Source organism: Bolinopsis microptera, chromosome 1 (genome assembly GCF_026151205.1).
Source record: "Bolinopsis microptera isolate Bmic1 chromosome 1, MBARI_Bmic_1.0, whole genome shotgun sequence".
NCBI lineage: Eukaryota > Metazoa > Ctenophora > Tentaculata > Lobata > Bolinopsidae > Bolinopsis > Bolinopsis microptera.
This window is the reverse complement of record NC_087072.1, coordinates 25,716,819-25,733,588: the sequence shown is the minus strand read 5'-3', so window position 1 is coordinate 25,733,588 and position 16,770 is coordinate 25,716,819. Positions and strand designations below refer to the sequence as shown.

The following is a 16,770-nucleotide window of genomic DNA, read 5'->3' as shown; positions in this document are numbered from 1 at the left end:
TTTTATAATCGTTTATTTTACTCCTGTGTATTAAGAAACAAATATTATCTAGTAGCAGGGTTACTAGACACATTTAAAAGATGTTATTTTGTACAGACTGTATCATATTCATGTAAATAATTCTCATGTGATTGTTATACTTAAAAGTAATATTTTCGTCATACAAATAATAAATAAGTGTTTATTTTAATATGGTTCATAAATTAATTACAACACTAAAAACGTATGGTACTTTTTGCGGAAATATAAATGTGATAAGTTACGTAAATATAGTGGGCGTATCACATTTACAGCGCGCACTATATTTCCGCAAAAAGCACATTTACTTTTAAACGTACCTTGTCGTACTTTATTTGAACGGACATTAATTGAACGGTGGAAGCCCCAGCTCATGTTTTTTTTGTCCGTGCGGTACCTTATATTTTCAAGACGGACAAAAATAGGGCAGACAAAAACAAGAAATATAGCAGTCCATACCAGTTTTCCGTATTAAATTTATATTGTTGGGGTAAAAAATGTTAATTCTGTCACATTTTTAGTGACTTAGCAAAATTTAACTTAACATTGTTAAACTTGAGCTCTGCAGATGTTACATACACATACATACATACATGGTAAGGTCTCCTCCTAGTCGTTGGAGTGGCCTGCATCACACACATCGCGTTGGCGGCGTAACATATGTCTCCACTGTACTCGGTTGGTAGCCAAAGCTTCTGTCGTGTTGTTGTCGATGTTTTCAACACCTGTAAACTTAGCAGCATCTTCGAGTACGCAGGACTTCCAGTTCTTACGGGGTCTGCCCCTTGACCTCTTTCCATAATTTGGCTTCCAGTTCAACAGAAACCTCGGTAGTCTAGAGTCTGGCATTCTAACTACATGTCCATACCAACGTAGCCTGGCAGCACTGATGAAAGTCTCGACTGACTTGATGCCAGCCCTCCTAAGAACTTCTTCGTTGGTCACATCTGCAGATGTGGTGGACAATAAATATAATCTACCAATTGGTTCTGAAAGAATATTGAATTCTTTTTACTTGAACTCTTTTACTTTCGAAGTTAGGCCCCAGCCAGTATATAGTAAGGTTTCCTGGGTGTAGCGTTGGTACATGAATCATAATTACACTATCATTTAATACTATAAGCTTATTAGGGAGGGAGCACTCATTGCGGTCTGTTTGGACTGTAGACAGAGTTCACACTTTCAGTTTCATACGACAATGTAATGCATGTTTTCAAATATAATAGGCGGGTGTGGTGCGGAGTTAATAAGGGTTAACTTCTAAAACGATTTAAAGCGGTTCAAGACGGGAGTGATGAGGTGTAACTGTAATAGTTGTGGTACAGAGTGTACGGACCTTATGATCATGGAATGTGGTGCCTAATAATGACTTAATTATCCACTCATAATCGCATAGTCAGTTCTTTCTCGTGGATAATTAAGTCATTATTACGCACCACATTCCATGAACATAAGGTCCGTACACCCTGTACCACGACTATTATACCTCATCACTCCCGTCTTGAAGTTGAACCGCTTTCCATTTTTATTTAAATCATTTTAGAAATTAACTCCGCACCACACCCGCCTATTATATTTGAAAACATGCATTACATAGTCGTATGGAAGTAAACAAACAGACCGCAATGAGTGCTCCCTCCCCTAATAATCTTAATCTTATAGTATTAAATGACAGTATAACTATATCGAGGCTAACCTAATTATGATATATGTACCAACGCTACATAATATGCAGTAATGGGAGAGAGAGCGAGGAGAGAGAAAATGTGAGCCATTTTATGTCACATTTGTGGTACAAAACCATCAATTATGAATTAAACCACTTACCACCGGCCGATTAAAAAACCTTAGCTTAATCATATGGCTTCCTCAATCCGATCATAGTTTTGTCGGCACTATACCAAAAAACCAGCCCCGTAACTCTTACCGTTTTCTTGATTAACCCGCTCGGAAATTACACGCAGACAGACAGACACACACACATTCGGAGATAATTGTTTAAGATAACAATTTCCAGCACTTCCAGGTCACAAAGTAATCCTACACTACTCAGCATTCCTTTTCAGGGTGCCCTAAACATTCCTCATATATTTTCTTGAATGTGTGACGGAGTAAACCTGGGCGCACCATTTAACGAAAAAAGTCGTCAAATATGTAGTTAATAGTCATGTGTACCCATCCTATCAACTGGACACTCGAAAATTTGGTCAAACGCAGCAGCAAGGGGTCCATATTTACTCCGTCACATGTTTATACTTATACTTTTATACTATAATTATAGTGTGACAAAGTAAACATTTCCGTGATAGTCCTTGAAATCAAATAATATTGATCGAAACAGTAACTCAAAATAGTCCAAATACTTCAAAGTTTGTGCTTCACTTTCGTTTTGAAGCACAAAAATAACAAATGACAAGTTTTTTGCGACATAAAATCATTATCTGAATTCTGAAGAGAAATTAATCCTTGTAGTGCAAATTCATTAAATATGTCGTAACAATTCACGAATAGTCCATAATCGGATGTTTGTTTGGTTCAATCACTATCCACCATCCTACACTGCATGTAGGATACGCACTATCCAACACTGTAGGATATCCACTATCCTACACTGCATGTAGGATACACACTATCCACTATCCTACACTGTAGGATACACACTATCCTACACTGTAGGATACCCACTATCCTACACTGTAGGATACACACTATCATACACTGTAGGATACACTCTATCCTACACTGTAGTTAACGGGTGATACTCGTAAAATATCTGTTCCATATATTGGACCGTCGACGAGTCCAACTCGGCGCGCGTCCTGGTAGGTTATAAACCTACAACACTGTACACAGTACACACTATCCTACACTGTAGGATACACTATCCGCTATCCTACACTGGCTACTGCCATGAGACGCCGTTTAGTTGTGAGATTTGGAAGCTGCATCCACTCTCTGGTAAGAGGGTCGTAAGATTGTACGTCATCCAGCGGCCTGTCATCTTTATCCAGCCCACCAAGCAAGTATATCTGGGATATGCAACTCAAATAACTCGGTAACCAGACACATTGGTATAACATAAACCTTGGCAACAGATACCTTGGCAACAGATAACTTGGTAACCAGACACATTGTATAACATATGCCTTGGTAACAGATACCTTGGTAACCAGACACATTGGTATAACATAAACCTTGGCAACAGATACCTTGGCAACAGATAACTTGGTAACCAGACACATTGTATAACATATGCCTTGGTAACAGATACCTTGGTAACCAGACACATTGGTATAACATATGCCTTGGTAACAGATACCTTGGCAACAGATAACTTGGTAACTTGATAACATGGTACCCTGATTTCTGAGAGCATTGGTAAGGTGCCATCTTAATCTACTTAGGACGTCCGGCAAATAGGGAGGAGGAGGAGGGGGGGGGGGGCGGTGGTTTCTGAAAATCCGGACGTCCGGAAATTTTGGCAGAATTAACGAAAAAGTTTCATTTATTTCAACTCTTTGACACTCATTACTTTGTAAGTTTAGATCCCTGTATTTTGAACGAGAACTAGAAGTAGATTCCAAGAGCAGCTCACAAGAACCAAGTTATTCGTAATCTTCAAAGTTGCTGGAAATCCAAACGTCCGGGGGAGGTGTGTTTTGAAAATTCGGACACACCCGGACAGGGGGAGGTTTTAAAATATGCGATTTTGGCGGACGTCCTAAGTAGATGGCCCCCAACCTTAACGGGTGATACTCGTAAAATATCTGTTCCATATATTTCCACAATTGGACCGTCGACGAGTCCAACTCGGCGCGCGTCCTGGTAGGTTGTAAACCTACAACCCCAACCAAATGTTATTGAACATATTGAGTATAAACTCGGTACTAAATCAGAAATGGCAGGACTGACGATTGCTTGCTTGGGCTTGATGAAAACCCTTTAGAAACTTGTCATACGTTGTAGACTTACCGCGCACGAGTGCGCGGTTTTATCGTGGCTTCCGCCACGATACTTACTTAGTGAAACGACAATGGGGGTCACGATACAGCTAGAAACTAAACAAACACAACTTTATCCTTTGTGGTACTAAGTGGTAGATTTGTCCACTGAAGCTATGGACAAAGAATCATTTCAGTAATACTCAAAATGAGCTAAAGAAGGAGATTGAAAATTTAAAGGAGCAAATTGTTGCAGTTGAAAAGGAAGAAACTATAGTCGGAGGTACTGGTAGCCACGATGAAAATTATGGCGATAGTCAGGTTTTGGTCGAGCCGATCAAGAAAGCTATGTGGCAGGTGAAAACAGCTCGTATTATGTCGCTCGCCCTATGGCTTTACTAATTGCTAATACTAGTTAAATCTTCATGACATGACAGTAAAGGATTGAATTGGAATTGGGTCGAGTTTAATTATAGTATTGAGCTGTGGGAAAAGAGCTAAGTTGCAAAAATCTTTGTAGCGCGATGTGCACCACTGGGCCGCGCGCGCATTCAATAATGCTTCTCGCGACTACATGCAACCGTATGCAGAGCGGCGAGATGCAAGATGCGAAGGATTGACATCGTGAATCAAGGCCAATATGAATACTTGCCGATGATTGTAGGTTTATAACCTACCACTACCAGGACGCGCGCCGAGTTGGACTCGTCGACGGAACAAATATTTTATGAGTATCACCCGTTAAGCCGATGATGTCGATGTGTATTTCAGGATTACCACTATTGTGAACTCAATAAATATAATTATCACTTTTGTATCCTTGTATCCTTGTATCATTGTATTCTATTCCTTGTATCCTTGTATCCTTGTATCCTTGTATCCTTGTATCCTTGTATCCTTGTATCCTTGTATCCTTGTATCCTTGTATCCTTGTATCCTTGTATCCTTGTATCCTTGTATCCTTGTATCCTTGTATCCTTGTATCCTTGTATCCTTGTATCCTTGTATCCTTGTATCCTTGTATCATTGTATCCTTGTATCCTTGTATCCTTGTATCCTTGTATCCTTGTATCCTTGTATCCTTGTATCCTTGTATCCTTGTATCCTTGCACGCTGTGGGCCCTGCATGTGCACAAGTGCGTGGCCATATTGGCCAACAATTGGTAACCGGATAACTTGGATCAACCAGATTATTCGATAAATTTACACATACTTTTTTCACTGATTTTAACCATTCAGATCTTAATTGTTAATTAAAACATTTATACCGTGTTGTCGATGGATACAGCCCTCGCATCACTTTTCTCTGTGTCTAGATCATCCAAACTGTCCCATTTGCTGGCTCGAGGGTCGTAGAACTCAACAAACACAACCTGCCAATGTTGGTAGATTAATGTTCTTGGTGAAGGATAGTTTTGAAAAAATAATTGCTGCACGTTGCATATATGTCTTTTAAGGTCCATTTATAATAGGGAGCTGGGAAGGGGTAGTTTTGGAATTTCGGACAAATCCGGACAGGGGACGGGGGTGGTTTCTGAAAAACTTAAATGTAACTGTGCTAAATTTGTTCGACACTAAAAGTAAATGTATTATTGTCTATTTTAAGTAACTACACATTTTATTTACAATGAATTTGACTTTGAGTTGGTTTTATTTGTACTCTTAAAAGTAGCTGGAAATCCGGACGTCCGGGGAGGGGGGGGGGGGGGGGGGGGGGGGGGGGTAGTTTTGAAAATTCGGACACACCCGGACAGGGGGCGGTGATCTGAAAATCCTAACTCTAACGAGAAATTAGACAAACTTCCTTATAAGTGCGCGGCGGTATCGTAGCAAATTAAGCCACTATTAATATTATATATAGGTTATACATGAAATAGCCTATATGTAGGCTATTACATCACACGTTGCTTTAAGCAGAGCCCGAAAGCACATGGTTAAGAATAAGTAAACGTCACGCATGCAATAAACTTAAGCACGCGCGAGCATGGACTCGCTGTGAAGACGCAATAATCTTTAATAACACGCCCAGTCAGTAAGGTTTGCTGGGTTGTGTCCAAAAATAATCGTTTCACGTTTGTGTTTTCCTGACGAGCAAAGTAGTGGTTAGAATAATTTGTAAAGAACTAGTAATCGAACCTTTTTATCTTTTTGGCGGCCCCCAAAGCAAAATATTTTGCCGTCAGCAACTGCTGTAGCTCCGTAAGATCGAGACTGTTCCATGTTTGGGACTCGTTCCCAGATCCCCACCCGGGGGTCAAACCTTTCAACCACTTTGTAATCCTTACCGTTATATCCTCCTGAAAGTGTACGTGGGATGCAGTGCGATACACAACTGGCCGGATGCATCAAATACTGCTTCAAATACTGCTTCACATGATATCGTAGCATTATAATAGGCCGCTACGTCCCACGAGTTCAAACTTGGGAAGGATTGACACGTGGGTTAATACTGCTGTAGTGCTGCTCGCATTGTATGTTTAACTTTACTCTTTTAAAAAGTACAAAGTACGTGTCGTGAAATCACTGAAAAACTAAAAATTTTACCTTGAGAAAAAATGTTTTTTTATTTAGTAATTTTTTCACTTGAACCTTAAAAACGCGATTTTTACTTCAAAACATCATCTCATGAGCTAATTTTTTTAAATGGCCAGCCATTATTGAGCACTAAGTATTATAAGTAGTAGTATTTACCAGGTAAGGTTACCTAGGTACCAGGTAAGGTTACCTAGGTACCAGGTAAGTATTCCTAGGTACCAGGTAAGGTTAGTGTTACCTAGGTACCAGGTAAGGTTACCTAGGTAACAGGTAAGATTACCTAGGTAACAGGTAAGATTACCTAGGTAACAGGTAAGGTTACCTAGGTAACAGGTAAAGGATATCAATGTAAATAACATTACAACCCTCCCACCACTTACCTGCTGCGTATATGGAGTTATTAAGGGATACCACCCCAGGACCATCTCTAGCAAAGTTGAGGGGTGAGATGTTAGACCATCGGTCAGAGTGTAGGTCATACATTTCACACGAGGACAAGGCTTCGTCTTTATACCCTCCTGAACACATTCCAAGTTAGCAGTAAAGGCGAGGGAAGGGTGACGGAAGGATGAGGGAAGGGTGAGGGAAGGATGAAAGAAGGGTGAGGGAAAGGTGAGGGAAGGGCGAGAGAAGGGTGAGGGAAGGGCGAGGCAGGGGTGAGGGAAGGGTTAAAGAAGGGTGAGGGAAGGGTGAAGGAAGGGTGAGGGAAGGGTGAGGGAAAGGTGAAGGAAGGGTGAGGAAGGGCGAGGGAAGAGTGAGGGAAGGGCGAGGGAAGGATGAGGGAAGGGTGAGGGAAGGGTGAGGGAAGGGTGAGGGAAAGGCGAGGGAAGGGCGAGGGAAGGGTGAGGGAAGGGTGAGGGAAGGGTGAGGGAAGGGCGAGGAAAGGATGAGGGAAGGATGAAGGAAGGGTGAGGGAAGGGTGAGGGAAGGATGAAGGAAGGGTGAAGGAAGGGTGAGGGAAAGGTGAGGAACGGGTGAGGGAAGGTGAAGGAAGGGTGAGGGAAGGGTCAACGAAGGGCGAGGAAAGGATGAGGGAAGGGCGAGGGAAGAGTGAGGGAAGGGGAGGGAAGGATGAGGGAAGGGTGAAGGAAGGATGAGGGAAGGGTGATGGAAGGGCGAGGAAAGGGTGAGTGAAGGGCGAGGGAAGGGTGAGGGAAGGGTGAAGGAAGGGTGAAGGAAGGGCGAGGGAAGGGTGAGGGAAGGGTGAAGGAAGGGTGAGGGAAGGGTGAGGGAAGGGTGAGGGAAGGGTGAGGGAAAGGTGAGGGAAGGTGAGGGAAGAGTGAGGGAAGGGTGAGGGAAGGGTGAGGGAAGGGTGAGGGAAGGGTGAAGGAAGGGTGAGGGAAGGGCGAGGGAAGAGTGAGGGAAGGGCGAGGGAAGGATGAGGGAAAGGTGAGGGAAGGGTGAAGGAAGGGCGAGGAAAGGATGAAGGAAGGGTGAAGGAAGGGTGAGTGAAGGGTGAGGGAATGGTGAAGGAAGGGCGAGGGAAGGGTGAAGGAAGGGCGAGGGAAGGGCGAGTGAAGAATGAGGGAAGGATGAAGGAAGGGTGAGGGAAGGGTGACGGAATGGTGAGGGAAGGATGAGGGAAGGTTGAGGGAAGGGTGAAGGAAGGGCGAAGGAAGGATGAGGGAAGGGCGAGGGAAGAGTGAGGGAAGGGCGAGGGAAGGATTAGGGAAGAATGAGGGAAGGATGAAGGAAGGGTGAGGGAAGGGTGAGGGAATGGTGAGGGAAGGATGAGGGAAGAATGAGGGAAGGATGAAGGAAGGGTGAGGGAAGGGTGAGGGAAGGGTGAGGGAAGGGTGAAGGAAGGGTGAAGGAAGGGTGAGGGAAAGGTGAAGAAAGGGTGAGGGAAGGGTGAAGGAAGGGTGAGGGAAGGGTCAACGAAGGGCGAGGAAAGGATGAGGGAAGGGCGAGGGAAGAGTGAGGGAAGGGTGAGGGAAGGGTGAAGGAAGGATGAGGGAAGGGTGATGGAAGGGCGAGGAAAGGGTGAGTGAAGGGCGAGGGAAGGGTGAGGGAAGGGTGAAGGAAGGAGTGAGGTAGGCGAGGGAAGGATGAGGGAAAGGTGAGGAAGGGTGGAAGGAAGGGCGAGGAAAGGATGAAGGAAGGGTGAAGGAAGGGTGAGGGAAGGGTGAGGGAATGGTGAAGGAAGGGCGAGGGGAAGGGTGAAGGAAGGGCGAGGAAGGGCGAGTGAAGAATGAGGGAAGGATGAAGGAAGGGTGAGGGAAGGTGACGGAATGGTGAGGAAGGATGAGGGAAGGTTGAGGGAAGGGGTGAAGGAAGGGGCGAAGGAAGGATGAGGGAAGGGCGGAGGGGAAAGAGTGAGGGAAGGGCGAGGGAGGATTAGGGAAGAATGAGGGAAGGATGAAGGAAGGGTGAGGGAAGGGTGAGGGAATGGTGAGGGAAGGATGAGGGAAGAATGAGGGAAGGATGAAGGAAGGTGAGGGGAAGGGTGAGGGAAGGGTGAGGGAAGGGTAAGGAAGGGTGAAGGAAGGGTGAGGGAAAGGTGAAGAAAGGGTGAGGGAAGGGTGAAGGAAGGGTGAAGGAAGGGTGAGGGAAGGGTCAACGAAGGGCGAGGAAAGGATGAGGGAAGGGCGAGGGAAGAGTGAGGAAGGGTGAGGGAAGGGTGAAGGAAGGATGAGGAAGGGTGATGGAAGGGCGAGAAAGGGTGAGTGAAGGGCGAGGGAAGGGTGAGGGAAGGTGAAGGAAGGGTGAAGGAAGGCGAGGAAGGGTGAGGGAAGGTGAAGGAAGGTGAGGGAAGGGTGAGGGAAGGGTGAGGGAAGGGTGAGGGAAAGGTGAGGGAAGGGTGAGGGAAGGGTGAGGGAAGGGTGAGGGAAGGGTGAGGGAAGGGTGAAGGAAGGATGAGGGAAGGGCCGAGGGAAGAGTGAGGGAAGGGCGAGGGAAGGATGAGGGAAGGGTGAGGGAAGGGTGAAGGAAGGGCGAGGAAAGGATGAGGGAAGGGTGAAGGAAGGGCGAGGGAAGGGTGAGGGAATGGTGAAGGAAGGGCGAGGGAAGGGTGAAGGAAGGGCGAGGGAAGGGCGAGTGAAGAATGAGGGAAGGATGAAGGAAGGGTGAGGGAAGGGTGAGGGAATGGTGAGGGAAGGATGAGGGAAGGTTGAGGGAAGGGTGAAGGAAGGGCGAAGGAAGGATGAGGGAAGGGCGAGGGAAGAGTGAGGAAGGGCGAGGGAAGGATTAGGGAAGAATGAGGGAAGGATGAAGGAAGGGTGAGGGAAGGGTGAGGGAATGGTGAGGGAAGGATGAGGGAAGAATGAGGGAAGGATGAAGGAAGGGCGAGGGAAGGGTGAGGGAAGGGTGAGGGAAGGGTGAAGGAAGGGTGAAGGAAGGGTGAGGGAAAGGTGAGGAAAGGGTGAGGGAAGGGTGAAGGAAGGGTGAGGAATGGGTCAACGAAGGGCGAGGAAAGGATAAGGGAAGGGCGAGGGAAGAGTGAGGGAAGGGCGAGGGAATGATGAGGGAAGGGTGAAGGAAGGATGAGGGAAGGGTGATGGAAGGGCGAGGGAAGGGTGAGGGAAGGGTGAGGGAAGGGTGAAGGAAGGGTGAGGGAAGGTGAGGGAAGGGTGAAGGAAGGGTGGGGGAAGGGTGAGGGAAGGGTGAGGGAAGGGTGAGGGAAAGGTGAGGGAAGGGTGAGGGAAGGGTGAGGGAAGGGTGAGGGAAGGGTGAGGGAAGGGTGAAGGAAGGATGAGGGAAGGGCGAGGGAAGAGTGAGGGAAGGGCGAGGCAAGGATGAGGGAAGGGTGAGGGAAGGGTGAAGGAAGGGCGAGGAAAGGATGAGGGAAGGGTGAAGGAAGGGTGAGGGAAGGGTGAAGGAAGGGTGAGGGAAGGGCGAGGGAAGGGTGAAGGAAGGGTGAGGGAAGGGCGAGGGAAGGATGAGGGAAGGGTGAGGGAAGGGTGAAGGAAGGGCGACGAAAGGATGAGGAAAGGGTGAAGGAAGGGTGATGGAAGGGTGAGGGAAGGGTGAGGGAAGGATGAGGGAAGGGCGAGGGAAGGGTGAAGGAAGGGCGAGGGAAGGGCGAGGGAAGAATGAGGGAAGGATGAAGGAAGGGTGAGGGAAGGGTGAGGGAAGGGTGAGGGAAAGATGAGGGAAGGATGAAGGAAGGGTGAGGGAAGGGTGAGGGAAGGGTGAGGGAAAGGTGAGGGAAGGGTGAGGGAAGGGTGAAGGAAGGGTGAGGGAAGGGTGAAGGAAGGATGAGGGAAGGGCGAGGGAAGAGTGAGGGAAGGGCGAGGGAAGGATGAGGGAAGGGTGAGGGAAGGGCGAAGGAAGGGCGAGGAAAGGATGAGGGAAGGGTGAAGGAAGGGTGATGGAAGGGCGAGGAAAGGGTGAGTGAAGGGTGAGGGAAGGGTGAGGGAAGGGTGAGGGAAGGGTGAGGGAAGGGCGAGGGAAGGGTGAGGGAAGGGCGAGGCAGGGGTGAGGGAAGGGTTAGGGAAGGGTGAGGGAAGGGTGAAGGAAGGGTGAGGGAAGGGCGAGGGAAGGGTAAAGGAAGGGTGAGGGAAGGGCGAGGGAAGGAGTGAGGGAAGGGCGAGGGAAGGATGAGGGAAGGGTGAGGGAAGGGTGAGGGAAGGGTGAGGGAAAGGCGAGGGAAGGGCGAGGGAAGGGTGAGGGAAGGGTGAGGGAAGGGTGAGGTATCATCTCAGGATCAGCAAAATGTGAAAATCGCGGCGCTCAATTGGCCGTGCAAGGAGGAAGTAAAATGGTGACCCCGGTTCGCTATAAAATCACGTGATCGGGAGTGGACCAATTATTAGGAGTGGAGCAATGGTGATATATCCCTCATTGTATGGTGATATATCCCTCAATGGTGATATATCCCTCATTTTATGGTGATATATCCCTCATTGTATGGTGATATATCCCTCATTGTATGGTGATATATCCCTCATTGTATGGTGATATATCCCTCATTGTATGGTGATATATCCCTCATTGTATGGTGATATATCCCTCAATGGTGATATATCCCTCATTGTATGGTGATATATCCCTCATTGTATGGTGATATATTCCTCATTGTATGGTGATATATCCCTCATTGTATGGTGATATATCTCTCATTGTATGGTGATATATCCCTCATTGTATGGTGATATATCCCTCATGGTATGGTGATAGGTATATCCCTCATTGTATGGTGATATATCCCTCATTGTATGGTGATATATCCCTCAATGTATGGTGATATATCCCTCATTGTATGGTGATATATCCCTCAATGGTGATATATCCCTCATTGTATGGTGATATATCCCTCAATGGTGATATATCCCTCAATGTATGGTGATATATCCCTCAATGGTGATATATCCCTCGTTGTATGGTGATATATCCCTCAATGGTGATATATCCCTCAATGTATGGTGATATATCCCTTAATGGTGACATATCCCTCATTGTATGGTGATATATCCCTCAATGGTGATATATCCCTCATTGTATGGTGATATATCCCTCAATGGTGATATATCCCTCATTGTATGGTGATATATCCCTCAATGGTGATATATCCCTCATTGTATGGTGATATATCCCTCAATGGTGATATATCCCTCATTGTATGGTGATATATCCCTCAATGGTGATATATCCCTCATTGTATGGTGATATACCCCTCAATGGTGATATATCCCTCATTGTATGGTGATATATCCCTCAATGGTGATATATCCCTCATTGTATGGTGATATATCCCTCAATGGTGATATATCCCTCATTTTACTTCCTACTTTATGGGTGAACCATGCAAGCGAGAACTCCTCGATATCGTCATCGCTAATTTCATAACGATTTCATAGCGAACAGGGGTCACCATTTTACTTCCTCCTTGCACGGCCAATAGTTACAATTAGATTGCTTAGTACTACTAATGATTGGTACTACTATTACATATATTATATTCGAATTTGTGTATTCAATTATTGCTTGTTTAATTTGTTTTTTTTTGTGTTTAATTTATTATTATTTGTATCTGAGATTCTGTGATTAATTTATTTTGTTGATTGTAATGTTGTGATAATGATATTGCATAATTTATTGTAAATATAATATATGTTTCAGAATTATGTAATGTAACGCGATGGAAATATTTTAAACGGGCATATCCATTATCCTGTCCAAACCCAGGATGCACTACATGAAGAATTCGTTGTAACTTTGTTTGAAAAGCATTAATATATATTATATATTAGTTATTTAGAATATATATTCGCATGTATCCACACTATATTTACATTACACGTTCAACGTGATATCGTTATCAGTGCAGTGTGTACAACACCAACTACACCGATCAATTGCCAATCTGCGAAACATTTAATTATTATTATCACTTCGAGATGGCCAGGCCTACTCTCATGCTGTCTATATGTGATGATTAACTCTGAAAAACTAGGGACAACTGGGGAATGATCCCAGAACCTCGAGATTTCGCGTCTCTTGCTCTACCAATTGAGCTACTGACCCTGATTCTCAGAGCGAAATCACCACTCATATACAGCACAATTTCATGCTTCAAGCATGAAATTGTGCTGTATATGAGTGGTGATTTCGCTCTGAGAATCAGGGTCAGTAGCTCAATTGGTAGAGCAAGAGACGCGAAATCTCGAGGTTCTGGGATCATTCCCCAGTTGTCCCTAGTTTTTCAGAGTTAATCATCACATATAGACAGCATGAGAGTAGGCCTGGCCATCTCGAAGTGATAATATTATATATTATCTGATTTTATTTTATCGCGTTTTGTGAGCTCTTGTTTGCTGCCACGTCCTTTTGGGCCATCTACTTAGGACGTCCGGCAAATAGGGAGAGGGGGGGGGGTGGTTTTGGAATTTCGGAAAATCCGGACAGGGGGAGGGGGGGGGGGTGGTTTCTGAAAATCCGAACGTCCGGAAATTTTGGCAGAATTAACGAAAAAGTTATATTTCAACTCTTTGACACTAATTACTCTTTCATTCAAATTTCTGATTGTTTCTGAATAGACTCAGTGAAGACAGATTCTAATGGAAATAAATAGCTGAATTTATTTAAATAGCTTATTTGTCCGAATTGAAAATTCGGACACACCCGGACACTGGACAGGGGGAGGGGTGGTCTGAAAATCTGCGATTTTGGCGGACGTCCTAAGTATATGGCCCCTTTTAGTAGCTGAGAGCGCAGAGGCGTGTACACAGTATATATAAGTAGATATTATAAGTGATAGAATTAGAAACATTAAAATTGCAGCACTATGTAGACACCATTACTAAGCGTAGACAGTAGTAGCGGATGTATTGATCTGCTGATTATACAGTCAAATATCATATTACCATCATGTGAAGTCGTGTTATTTTAAATGTTTGGCTTTTGATATCGAACTTCAATTAATGCTGAAAGTTAGTTCTTAATTGAAATGTATAAGAAAAATGAATCTGCATAATCTTTTATTTATAATTTAATTCCACATTCTGAAAAAATTGAATTTTGTAACAAAAACTCGGTTATTAGATTTAGATGTTAGAAATCAGAACAAACTCTTAGTTGTAATCTCATTACAACTAGTTCTCAACTTAAGAACTGCATAGTAGCATTATACACGTGTAGCATTATTATACACGTGTATCATTATTATACACGTGTAGCATTATTATACACGTGTAGCATTATTATACACGTGTAGCATTATTATACACGTGTGGTAAAGCAGGTGTTTCTATGTTGATTAGGAATGTTTACCTTGTAACTATTACAGTACTCCACCAACTCTCTTGATACTGCTAATCGTATTCTCAACCGACCTATCAACACAAAAATGGCATCTAGTTTATATATATTACAACTAAGATTTCCTTAATATCATATTTCCCTCATAACAGTTTTTCAATTTGTTGCTGGTGGGTTCCGCCCTATCGTAATGTATAACTATTTCCTGGAATTATATGCACTAAAACTGTACTCGTCGACACTGAGAGCTGATAATTTGCAGATATTTCCTGCAAGGGAAGCGAAGGTATTATCAGCACAGACTCCCCGTTACCTTGATGAGCGGCTCGCGCACCATGCTGCACACTTTGGCACGCTCCCAAATTTAAACATTTCCAAACTTGTCAGTCGCTAGTCAGTTGCTAGATCCTTTGTTGAACACAATGAAGTGGCCCCCTTGGACAACATTCCTAGTGAATTCAACAACGTTCCTTTCGACAGAATCACATTTGTTCTATTGGAGCTCATAACTGAAATAACTGACATCAAGGGGCAACCTTATGAAGCTAAAACTTTCCATGCCCTTTTACTTGCTCTCTGTCGAGTGAGTGTATTGAAATTAAATATCTTCTACTATATCAGCAGCAGCAAAATCATTCGATTGTGTCCACAAAGAAACCAAATGCGTTCATCGAGCCACCGTCAATACTAATAGTTATAACAAATAATACCTTGGGCCTTGGCTGTTTTGTGCCGCGCCCTCTCTCCAGCATGAGCAAGCTGTCGGGAATTATCGCGCTGTTTCGTGCCGCGTAGCACTCAAAAGCCAAGGTATTATTGGATTATAAACCCCTCCGGGATAGAATAAGATTCTGATAATCCCGGCTCCCGCTAAATAGATTCTGATAATCCCGGCTCCCGCTGTTAGTTTTTTCCCGCTGAATAAATAACCCCGGCACAGCTTTTATAATCCCGCCCCGCTAATTTGGCTCAACAAGATTTGTTTTGTTTTGATATTCCATGAGAATTTCAACCGCGTACTGTCACGTGTTTTGATGACGTGTATCACGTGACTAACTACTACGACGCGCATTGGTAAAAAATGTCACGTGACCTATGGCTTAACGTAAGAACTATAAATACACTCGATCTACGTATCGGTCTAATTGCAGGCGCTGGCAAAACTCCAGCACACTACATTACTTAAACTCTTACATTAATTGGACCAGTTCCAAAACTTGTCTCGACGGTTACATTTGATTTTGTCCGGTTCGGTTAATTTTGTCGAGTTTGATATAAGCCATGTATTATAGTCGTCTACTTTGATGAACTTCATGACACGATATCATTATTAGCTTTTATCGCTTGCCAGGCTTAACTCGACGCCCCTTATCGATATTCATATTCATTCAACGTTCTGACTGAGGAATAATGTTTAGATATAACGCCAATTTCAAAAGTCATAGTACCTTAGTTGTATTTATTTGGAAGTCCCCAATTCCATTTCATATTTTCCATAATGATCTCATATAGCTAGAATTAAGAGTAAAATGTCAAATTTGTTGGTCCTAGCACTTACCCGGAGGGGTTTATAACACATAACACCGGCACGCTTAAGTTATAATATAATAATGCCTTCGGCTCTTCGGGCTCCGCTTGATAATTCCCGACAGCTTGCTGGAGGGAATTTGCGGCCCGAAGAACCGGAGGTATTATGTATTATAATATTTTCCGGTTCCGAATTGGAAGGGGTGTAATCCGATACGTGCGCATGATACAATATAGTGTCTAATATATAGAACGCCAGTGTTATTTGTTTTACAACTTGCCGCCAGCCAGTCTGAGGTCTATGCTGATAATACCTTGGCTTCCCTTGCGGGATATATCGGCAAATTATCAGCTCTCAGTGTCCGAGACTTTTAGTGGATATAATTCCCGGAAGGTATTATATTAAAATAACCCCTCGTGCCAAAGCACGTCGGGGTTATTTTCATAATAATCCCTCGTGCTTCGCACTCGAAATTATTATAAATTTTTCCCGCGCGTCGCGGGAAAAATTGAAATATAATCCCTGCGCATGCCGGGGTTATGTGTGTTATAGTACTCGTAGTCGAGTATTTTGAAATATCTAGTGGTGTGCAGTATTTAGCAATTTCAAGCCACTGGCTCGATGTTTTGCGGCGAACTTCCTTACACATACCTTTGTTGTGATTATGCCTCTGTTGTTGCCTCAAGAGCATCCTTGACTAATGACTTAACAGTAGAACGCTATTCATTCCTTCAAGGTCGATAAAACACGTGTCGTCGGGAAACATTTTTCAATATTTTATATTTTGTCATGTAAATAATGCATGATGATAAAGAGAGATGTATATATGTATATAATATGTATATTTACATATATGTTTATAGTTTAACAATATGATATCGTCTACAATTTTTGCTTTGCTTCAAACTTGTTAAGTTGTTAGTTAAAACCATTGAATGTTTGAAGGGCGCCATGAATGGAACGGACCAAGTTACGAGTACAGTGCCCCCTGCCTATATCTACTACACGAGTACAGTGCCTCCTGCCTATATCTACTACACCATTGCAGAA

The 16,770-nt window shown here is 44.1% G+C and overlaps 2 protein-coding genes across 2 annotated transcripts; both read right to left on the bottom strand.

The window, feature by feature from the left end:
• Positions 1 to 2,906: 2,906 nt before the first annotated feature.
• LOC134826207 (kelch-like protein 12) lies at positions 2,907 to 6,977 on the bottom strand. Its single transcript, XM_063838496.1, has 4 exons — positions 6,875 to 6,977; positions 6,096 to 6,256; positions 5,228 to 5,332; positions 2,907 to 3,047 (listed from the first exon to the last, which is right to left on the bottom strand). The coding sequence occupies exons 1-4, from the start codon at positions 6,975 to 6,977 to the stop codon at positions 2,907 to 2,909; spliced, it is 510 nt and encodes a 169-aa protein (XP_063694566.1).
• Positions 6,978 to 7,002: 25 nt separating this feature from the next.
• Positions 7,003 to 16,411, bottom strand: LOC134826199 (nascent polypeptide-associated complex subunit alpha, muscle-specific form-like). The gene is made up of 2 exons (XM_063838486.1): positions 16,372 to 16,411; positions 7,003 to 11,132 (listed from the first exon to the last, which is right to left on the bottom strand). The coding sequence occupies exons 1-2, from the start codon at positions 16,409 to 16,411 to the stop codon at positions 7,003 to 7,005; spliced, it is 4,170 nt and encodes a 1,389-aa protein (XP_063694556.1).
• Positions 16,412 to 16,770: the final 359 nt, after the last annotated feature.